The 9,683-nt window shown below is 38.7% G+C and overlaps 1 protein-coding gene across 1 annotated transcript in view; it reads right to left on the bottom strand.

Annotated features, from left to right (window-relative positions):
• Positions 1–952: 952 nt before the first annotated feature.
• col22a1 (collagen, type XXII, alpha 1) overlaps positions 953–9,683 on the bottom strand; it is a 59,740-nt gene continuing 51,009 nt past the window's right edge. The window contains exons 47-64 of the mRNA XM_089122785.1: positions 8,918–8,971; positions 8,758–8,811; positions 8,630–8,683; positions 8,473–8,526; positions 8,072–8,125; positions 7,904–7,957; positions 7,694–7,738; positions 7,500–7,553; positions 7,366–7,419; positions 7,221–7,274; positions 6,934–7,005; positions 6,719–6,754; positions 6,591–6,635; positions 5,868–6,047; positions 5,713–5,779; positions 5,444–5,626; positions 5,284–5,361; positions 953–4,823 (exon numbers count right to left, since the gene is read on the bottom strand). Coding sequence (XP_088978911.1) covers positions 4,630–4,823; positions 5,284–5,361; positions 5,444–5,626; positions 5,713–5,779; positions 5,868–6,047; positions 6,591–6,635; positions 6,719–6,754; positions 6,934–7,005; positions 7,221–7,274; positions 7,366–7,419; positions 7,500–7,553; positions 7,694–7,738; positions 7,904–7,957; positions 8,072–8,125; positions 8,473–8,526; positions 8,630–8,683; positions 8,758–8,811; positions 8,918–8,971 — 1,386 coding nt within the window. The 3' untranslated portion in view covers positions 953–4,629. The remainder of the gene's footprint in view (positions 4,824–5,283; positions 5,362–5,443; positions 5,627–5,712; positions 5,780–5,867; positions 6,048–6,590; positions 6,636–6,718; positions 6,755–6,933; positions 7,006–7,220; positions 7,275–7,365; positions 7,420–7,499; positions 7,554–7,693; positions 7,739–7,903; positions 7,958–8,071; positions 8,126–8,472; positions 8,527–8,629; positions 8,684–8,757; positions 8,812–8,917; positions 8,972–9,683) is intronic.

The raw sequence follows: 9,683 nt of genomic DNA, 5'->3' as shown, positions 1-9,683 counted from the left end.
TCAAAGTCTCACAGCCCTCTATCATAATCCGGAGTTTTGAGAAGATTGGAGAAACTTAATTTTTCGCCCGAAAATGAAAAAAAAAACAAAAGGGGTAACACTGTCGTTTTTTTTTCGGTTCGAAATTTTGAATTTTGATATCTCAGCTCTGGAAGGGTCTAGAGCCTCCATTTTTGCACTCAGGTCAAAGTCTCACAGCCCTCTATCATAATCCAGAGTTTTGAGAAGATTGGAGAAACTTAATTTTTTGCCCAAAAATGAAAAAAAACAAAAGGGGTAACACTGTCGTTTTTTTTTCGGGTCGAAATTTTGAATTTTGATATCTCAGCTCTGGAAGGGTCTAGAGCCTCCATTTTTGCACTCAGGTCAAAGTCTCACAGCCCTCTATCATAATCCGGAGTTTTGAGAAGATTGGAGAAACTTAATTTTTCGCCCGAAAATGAAAAAAAAAACAAAAGGGGTAACACTGTCGTTTTTTTTTTCGGTTCGAAATTTTGAATTTTGATATCTCAGCTCTGGAAGGGTCTAGAGCCTCCATTTTTGCACTCAGGTCAAAGTCTCACAGCCCTCTATCATAATCCGGAGTTTTGAGAAGATTGGAGAAAATCTGTAAAACAAAAACCTCAAAATTATAGTTGAAATGGTATACTGCTGGAATTTTTTTGACCTTGAGAAAAAGCTTAAAGTATAGACCAACAAATTTTATTTTTATTAATTTATTTCATGTTGGTACATTTTTTGGAATTACACCTGTTTTGACCTGATGTCCATTGGAATGGACAAAAAAAAAATCACAATGAAATCAATTATATAATTTTTTTGTCATTTATAGAAACCTCATGAGCTGGGAAAATGTACTTTTATATTTTTCAGAAACTTGAAACATAATTCAGGTCTGAGGGGGTTAACTTTATACGTTTTTCCCCCACAATAACAGCCCAATCCTATAAAATGGACCTGTTCCACTCTTTATTAACACATACGCTCTCCCTCCACACATACACATACATCAAACTAATTAAGATTAATTATAGCACCAGAGAATCAGTATAAACAGATAGATTATACCATGCATAAATTAGACTATTTTACCTGCACCTGTAGCTCATTAGAATAATTTAATGCAAATTGGTATGAAAAAAACGAACACAGTCATTAACGGCTTGAATAAGCCAAACAAACAGGATACAGTCAAAAAAGCAACTATATCTGAATAAAGATATAGTTAATATCTTAATATAAAATAAACATGACAGTAATGCTGATAGCGAGTATTTCTTTTTCTTGTACTAAAAAAGCACCATGAATTTACATAAATTTGCATCAGTAATAAGCTCAGCGATTCAAAATACATCACCAAAACATCAACTCTTGAAGGCAGGGTAAACAAGGACAAACGCTTAACAAATGCAGGGGAAAAAGAAACAAACTTGATAAGAACAAGATTTCTTATGATTGTGTATATGATACTAATTACAAAGAGATTTATCATGAACATTGCATGTAGGTACAACAAGCCATGTGAGGTTTTGCTTTAAAATATAATTAATCAGTCAACAAATTCAATTAATTTTTACCACATCCATGATGATCCACCTTATTTCAGCCATTTTGCTGAACTCAACATGTGACCTCACACTAAAGCCCCGCCCCTCCAAAGAAAGGCAACCTGAACATGCTAAATGACTAACAGGCAGCGAGACTTTCGGATTGGCTGAAAAAGCACAGACCAATCGCCATGTTACAGAGACACCTATTTAGTGATATCTCTCAGGACAATCGAGGAACAATAAAAAATAAGATATTTAACATATCTTAAAGTATTTGCCGCCAAAAAACAAAACAAAAACTTTCCTTTACAAAACTAAGATAGAAAATGTAATCATCTTTCTGTATTTTTAATTTGAATCTATGGAAGCTTGTTTCCGACACTGAATAAAAAAAATGATTGCGACTTCTCTCACAATTGCGAGATGTGAAGTCAGAATTGTGAGAAATAAAGTCGCAATTGCGAGAAATAAAGTCGCAATTCTGAGAGATAGTCGCAATTTTGAGAAATGAAGTCACAATTCTTAGAAATAAAGTCACAATTGCGAGAAATAAAGTCGCAATTCTGAGAAATAAAGTCGCAATTCTGATAAATAAAGTCGTAATTGCGAGATATAAAGTCGCATTCTGATAAATAAAGTCGCAATTGTGAGGAAAAAAAAAACAATTATGACTATCTCACAATTCTGACTTTTTTCTCAAAATTGCGAGTTTACATCTCGCAATTCTGACTTTTACACATAATTGCGAGTTTACATCTCGAAATTCTGACATCTTTTCTCAGAATCGTGAGAGAAAAACTCGCAATTGAGTTATCAGGCCAATTCTAAGGCGAAAAAATACTTTTTCCCCCCTCAGAATAGTTTATATCTCACAATTCTGACTTCATAACACGCAATTGCGACTTTATAACAATCAATTCTGACTTTAAATCTCGCAATTCTGAATTTAGAACACGCAATTGCGACTTTATATCTCGCAATTCTGACTTTATATCTCACAATTGTGAGAAAACAAGTCAGAATTGTGAGATAAAAAGTCGAAATTACCTTTTTTATTTTTCATTAAGTGGCGGACACAAGTGTCCACATGAATCTGAATTTCTAAGGGTGGAAAAACTACAAAGAATAGATTAAAAACCAATTAAAGCATAATTTAAGTAATGAGAAAATGAAATTCCTTTCAAAAATATATCAATATTTTACCAAAACAAGCTATTTTATATTTATTGGATGTCAATTTCAGTCAAGCTAACTCACAATCTATAATTGTGAAAAAAAAAAAAAGATTTATTCTTGATCTGCTACAATGCTTATATGGCAACGTAATGCATATCTGTGTGTGGCTTCAACAGTTTTAACTGAACGCTTTAGTGGCACAAATGATGCTAGTGCACACTCACACTGGACCTTTAACTAGGACTTTGTGTTCCTGAACCATCATAATGACAAAGGCAATGTCGTTTGAACCGGAAAGTGCTATGCAAACCTATTACAAACGACATTATAAGCGGCATCAATGGTGTATTTCTGCAGCGACAGACATTTTTGCCAATCGTTTTAAACTGTGTTTAACTATTAAACATGCACTGAATTAAGCAGCTGCCTTTCAGTCATCCCAAACGCAAGTTTAATGATCCGAAATGAAAAGAAAAGGCAAGTTATTTACCTGATGCATGGCTACAAAGAGATGCATCTTACAAAAAAACAAAGAGCACAAATGCACTTGTCCTCCATCTCCAGGACCTCTAATGATCCCCAACGAGATTTCCTATTGATGAGTGCAAAAGCGTTCCTGTCTTTTCCCGGAGGAACGGAGAGCTTCATCAATAAACCTCAGACTTGAAAAGCACATCCTGAGCCAATATACCAATATCACTAACAATGCATCTACTCCATGACCTCAGTAAACGGCATGAGACTGTGTCGCTATGACATCACGGTCTGGTAAGTAAATGTCTTTTATATGAAGTCTTCACTTGAAGCAGATGACCCTGGGTTAGTTTTTAACCCTGGGTTAATGTGTTTCACACTATACTAGGTTAGCATTCAATCCTGAGATGTCATGTAGAGTGTCAAATCTTTACAAACTTGGTTAATAATATTATTAGCATATTATTGGGTTAAATTCATTTAGTGGACAAGCACAGTAAAATACTGTCTCTTCTTAACGTTTATCTGTTTTAGACACTGTACAATCACTGAAGTGTTAGCATTAACATTTAAGGCATTTACAAGATTTTAGAGCAAATGACTTTTCTAAGCGATTTGTGATTAATGGTAAAAATCCTTTTGATTCAGAAAGACTCGCTAATGAATAGATTCTGACCGATGTGTGAACCAGTTCAACTGATTCATTGAAAGAACGCAACTTCAAAATATCCAAGCGATTCAATGTTGTGGAGTTCACAATGACACATTTTTTTGTAATATCCACTATAGAAATGACTTACACATTTTCCATGATCACAATCACCTTTCATGGTTCATCTAGAGCTGGATTTCACAACCCACAGTTGGAAGCGCTAATGCTAAATGCTAACACTTTTTCATAACTATAGACCTTGTGCGCCAGAAAAACAAGCACGTAGCCGTCTTGCGTTTGAACTGTATACTGTTTTTGCGATAAGTGTATATTTTGTTACAGATGGCATCACTGTTGAAGAGGATGAAGTGGAATTACTTATTGTAGAGTTAACTAAATCTATTGTGAGCATTGTAATGTTTGAAGTGGATGTCATAAATGTCAATGACATTTTAAAATGTTCATTCACAATTCAGTGAGATCTTTCCTTCATGCTGTGGAAACACAAACCGGACGACAGAACACAACAAGCGCAGCGCTGAAAAGGGGCGGGGCTTCATAAGGTCTATAAACCCAGGGCTAAAAGTGGACTCAACTCAGGGTTAAAGAAGACATTAACCAAATTGAAAAGTCTATTACAAACACACATTTACACACACACACATATTTACACACCCTTCAGACGCTGGAGTTCTCCTGATGGTACAGAACATATTTGCGGCTCGTTGAATGTCCAAGTTCATAAATAGGTGTTAGCCCAGGACAGTGAGGGGTGTATTAAGTGCCCTTGACGTTTTTGGTGTGAGGTCTTGATGCCAGACTGGCGTAGTAGGCACACTGTGAGGGGTCGCACTGCCCTGTCGGTCCAGGAGGTCCGGGCTGACCGTGAGGACCAGGGTTACCGGGCTCTCCCTGAGCACCTGCGGCTCCAGGAAGACCATCTTTTCCATATCCTGGCATTCCTGCTGGACCTGGGGTGCAAATATGATCTCAGCCGTCGGTTATCATTACAACACGTTTACAAAGAAAGGTTCAAGTCACAATTCACCCCAAAATCAAAAGTTCAATGATATTTTATTTTAAAATTAAATGAAATAAAATGAAGATATATTTTAAGACCATTTTACACTTTTGCATTGACTCTTTTTTTAAGCACATTTCTAAGCACAAAATATAAGATCAAAATCGAAAAAAGCATAAAGAATATACATACTCTTATATCCATTCACTCATGGATGAGGGTGGATAAGTATTATTATTTTCTGAATTAAAGTTGAATACTGGAATTTTAATATGTATATCTTGTCCTAAATCAGGCTTCTTTTCCATATTTTTATCGTTGAATTTTTTGGTTGGATTTGGGAAATTTTCATGAGATTCATCTAAACAGAGTCAATGTAAATCAAAGCATTGATGACCAAAATATCTTACCCATCGGGCCAATTGGACCTTGCTCTCCTCTCTGTCCAACACCGTCTTCTCCCTTTTCACCTTTTGAGCCTCGTTCACCTAAAAAAACAACGTAGGTTGAAAAGATTAAACTTCAAACATCAATCGAGCAAAGTAACTATCTGAAGTTAGTTTGTGGTACCTTTAGGACCAGCTGGACCTCTGGGTCCATCTGCTCCATTTTGTCCAGGCATTCCAGGCTCTCCAGTTTGACCTTGCCTGCCAGGAGATCCATCTTTACCTGGGGGACCAGGCGGACCGGGACGGCCAGCCGTGCTCTTGATATGAGCGGGTTGCATTTGAGCCATGAGGTAAGCTAGTTTAGCTGTGCAAATCAATGGAAAGTTTAGAAAATATACAAAGAAATTGCCAAGTATCAAGTTAAATACATTTTCACCAAATGAATCTCACCATCCAATTGTTTGGACAGTTCCTCTTGAATGAGTCGTCGCATTTGTTCCAGTGATGGCGTCTCGCCCTTAAAAACACGTAATACATATCATGACACCATTTCGAAATCATAAGCATCACACATTTTCTTCTGAAAATACTATTTGTAGACTCACTCTGAGACCTGGGAGTCCCGGCTGTCCTGAAGAACCAGGGGGCCCAGCAGGACCCACTTCCCCAGGGGGTCCCGACATGCCCATCATCCCCGTGTGACCCTTCCTACCGGGAGGCCCAGGGTTACCCGGAATACCCGGATCTCCAACGGGTCCTTTGTCTCCTTTTATTCCATTATCACCCTGCAGAGACAAGCAACCAAGAAAGACAAGTGTTGAATTGATGATTTTGAACTGGTATATATATGGATGGATGGATGGATGGATGGATGAATGGATGGATGGATGATGGATGGGTTGGATGGATGGATGGGTGGGTGTATGGATGGTGGATGGGTGAATGGATGGATGGATGGGTTGATGGATGGATGGATGGGTGGATGGATGGGTGGGTGGGTGTATGGATGGATGGTGGATGGATGGGTGTATGGACGGATGGGTGGCTGGGTGTTTGGATGGATGGATGGATGGATGGGTGTATGGACGGATGGGTGGATGGATGGATGAATGGGTGTATGGACGGATGGGTGGGTGGGTGTTTGGATGGATGGGTGGGTGGGTGTTTGGATGGATGGATGGATGGATGGATGGGTGGGTGTATGGACGGGTGGGTGGGTGTTTGGATGGATTGGTGGTGGATGGGTGGGTGGGTGTAGGGACGGATGGGTGGGTGGGTGTTTGGATGGATGGATGTGTGGATGGATAGATGGATGGATGGATGCATACCTTTTCTCCCTTCTGTCCTCTGTCTCCTGGTTTTCCTAGCATGCCCTATGATAAAAACATGGTTAGTTAAAAAAATTAGGAAAAAGTGTTCATATAATATGAATGAAAAGTAAAGAACCATCACTCACTTGTTTTCCCTCTGGGCCAATTGGACCAGCCGGACCCTGAGGTGAAAACACAAGTGTTTGCTCATAGTCAGACAGGCTACAGCACTTCATATCCACTTAGGGTTGACTGCTGTTCATTTCTATATATTTACAAGGCTTGTTTTAACGGCATAAAAGCTTTACTTTTAGATATGCAAAAAATTGAATTCCCATCAGCCCAAACCAACATCACTCACCGATGGCCCTTTTGGACCTGGGAAACCGGGTAATCCTTGGATCCCTGCATCACCTTTGTGTCCTGGCTGACCCTGAAATACAGTAAAACAAAGTGATCGTTTACAATAAACATTGCTGATAATATAGTTCAATAAAGTTCAATGTGCTGCCCCATAGAAATTCTGAGCCATGCTTTAATAGAAACACCAGCGAGAGGCAATTTTCGGGTCCAAAAGTGGTTGTAAATCGAAATCCCAGTTCAATAAACAACATGGCCGCCCATATTGACATGCTATAAGAAACTTACAGGATTTCCCTGAGATCCGGGCTTGCCGGCTGGTCCTGGTTCTCCAGGTTGACCCTAAAAAGACGAAACACAGTGACCCAACAAAACAATCACACTGGTGCCGTTTTGTTTTGCAATTTAATTGGTTCATTAAAGGCATCCTTACGGTTTCTCCTCGTGGTCCTCTCATGCCCTCTAGCCCTGGTGGTCCGGTTTTACCCTGGGCAACACAAGTACACCTATTAAAAGACAACACCATCGTCTGCAGTGACCTCTGACATGGATTGCGCGTTTACTCACATCTTTCCCAGCTGGACCCTCACGTCCAGGAACACCCTGCTTCCCATCTTCACCCTAATGTAACCAATATGACAGGTTGGCATTTATAAACAGAACCCATGACAATTCTGGTTTATTTATGGAGCATATATTAGTGCTGAAGCTTTGAATATGAATGTATCTATGGGGATTCATTTCAATTGCCATTGACCGACCTTTGACCCTGGTGGCCCTGGTTCCCCTCTGTGACCTTTGAAACCCTGGAAAAGACACAAATATATGTGTATATTTTAGCCTATAGGTATAGGTAGCAGATAATAATGCCATGGTACATTTGTGTGAGGTGAAATAGTCCAGCTTCCCACAGAACTCCATCCCTAATACAGAATAAGAGAATCTTCATTAGGTTTTTAGTCATAACTCACAGGCATTCCTCTGAGTCCATCTCTACCTGGTGTTCCTGGCTCTCCCTGTTTACCCTACAAGCAGAAAAGAAAATAATCATAATATATATATTTTTATGTTTCTGGCTGTATATGCAGAACTAAGCTTGGCTAGGATGCTGGTATGCACACAGAACATCAGACTCATACCGGCTCTCCTGGTTCTCCTGGTCTGCCATCCTTTCCTTGTTTACCCATCATGCCCTTCAGGACAGAATATGTAGCACCGGAAACAAAAACAGCATCATGGAGTTATTAGATTCCCATTCAAAATAGCTTTTTTATTAATTTATTTTTAAAGAAATGAATACTTTTATTCAGCAAGGACACATTTAATTGATCAAAAATGACTGTAAAAACAAGTAAAAATACATTTTCTATTTTAATATGTTTGAAAATGTCAAAGTTATTTTAAACTGTAATAATAATATGACTGTTTTTTTTTTTGATCAAATAAATGCAGCCATAAGCTTAAGAGACTTCTTACCAAATCTTACCAACCAAAAACTTTTGGACTTTTTAAAAACGATGAAAGAGATGTAATCGCTCACCATTAGACCCGGCAGGCCTGGAGGTCCCTGAATTCCCTTCAGTCCTTCTTTACCCTGGTAAAACACATTCTCATGACTATCAATCATCCATAACATGGACAGATTCCAGTCTTGCAATCCATCCACAAAATCACAGAACAAAACATATTAGCCTTGCCTTTTCTCCAGCAGGTCCAGGTGGTCCAATAGGTCCAGGGTTTCCATCATTACCCTATACATACAGCAGAAACGTAAGTTGTTTTTTAGTGTAGCAACACAGTCTGGAAGTGTGTTTAAAATACTCACAGGTTGACCCATGGCTCCTGCAGCCCCTGGATAACCAGGAGGTCCTGAGTGACCCTGGGAAAACGCAAATAAATGAGAGAAAGATGTGGCATAAGGATAAATAATGGTATTTCAAATAGTCTGAATACAACAGTGATGAAAAATGGTAAGTTGACAGTACCTTTTCACCCTTATCTCCAGGTGTTCCTGGAGCACCTTTGTCACCTTTGACCCCCTGCAACACAACACAAATAAGTTATTTAAAACAAACACCAGTGATGCTATGCTGCCGGTTGACACAAGTATATTTCACCCATATAAGTGTAGGGAGACTTAAAGAATTTGCGAGTGTAATGTGTACAGTCAAACCAAAAATTATTCAGACACCAGATATCATTTTTCCTAGTGGGTGCAGGACACTATAGTTCAATTATGTAAGTGAGGATAGCAAAATAAAGTAAACTGTGACATTTTATACCCAAAAATTCTTCATATGGATAAAATGGTGGATGAGTGGATGGATGGATGGATAAAAGGGTGGATGAGCAGATGGGTGGATAAATTGATGGATAAAAGGGCGGATGGATGGATGGATGGATGGATAAAAGGGTGGATTGGATGGATGGATGGATGGATGGTGGATGGATAAAAGGGCAAATGGATGGATGGATGGATGGATAAAAGGGCAAATGGATGGATGGACAAAAGGGTGGATGAGGGATGCAACCTTTTTATAGCACAGAGTGAACAAAATTAAGCATTACTTGGTAATTGGTTGACCTAAATTGTTATTATCTAAGAGAAGGATGGCCAAAACCAGTGAAATATCAACTGATTTGAGTTCTTGATCTCTGTGCTCTTGTTAAATTGTATTAACATTTTACTAAACTATAGCGAATAAACTGTGATAATGTGAGAAATGTTGAAGGTGTCTGAATAAATGTTGG

Source organism: Pimephales promelas, chromosome 18 (genome assembly GCF_988280905.1).
Source record: "Pimephales promelas chromosome 18, fPimPro1.hap1.1, whole genome shotgun sequence".
Taxonomy (NCBI): domain Eukaryota; kingdom Metazoa; phylum Chordata; class Actinopteri; order Cypriniformes; family Leuciscidae; genus Pimephales; species Pimephales promelas.
This window is presented reverse-complemented; position numbering and strand designations above follow the sequence as displayed.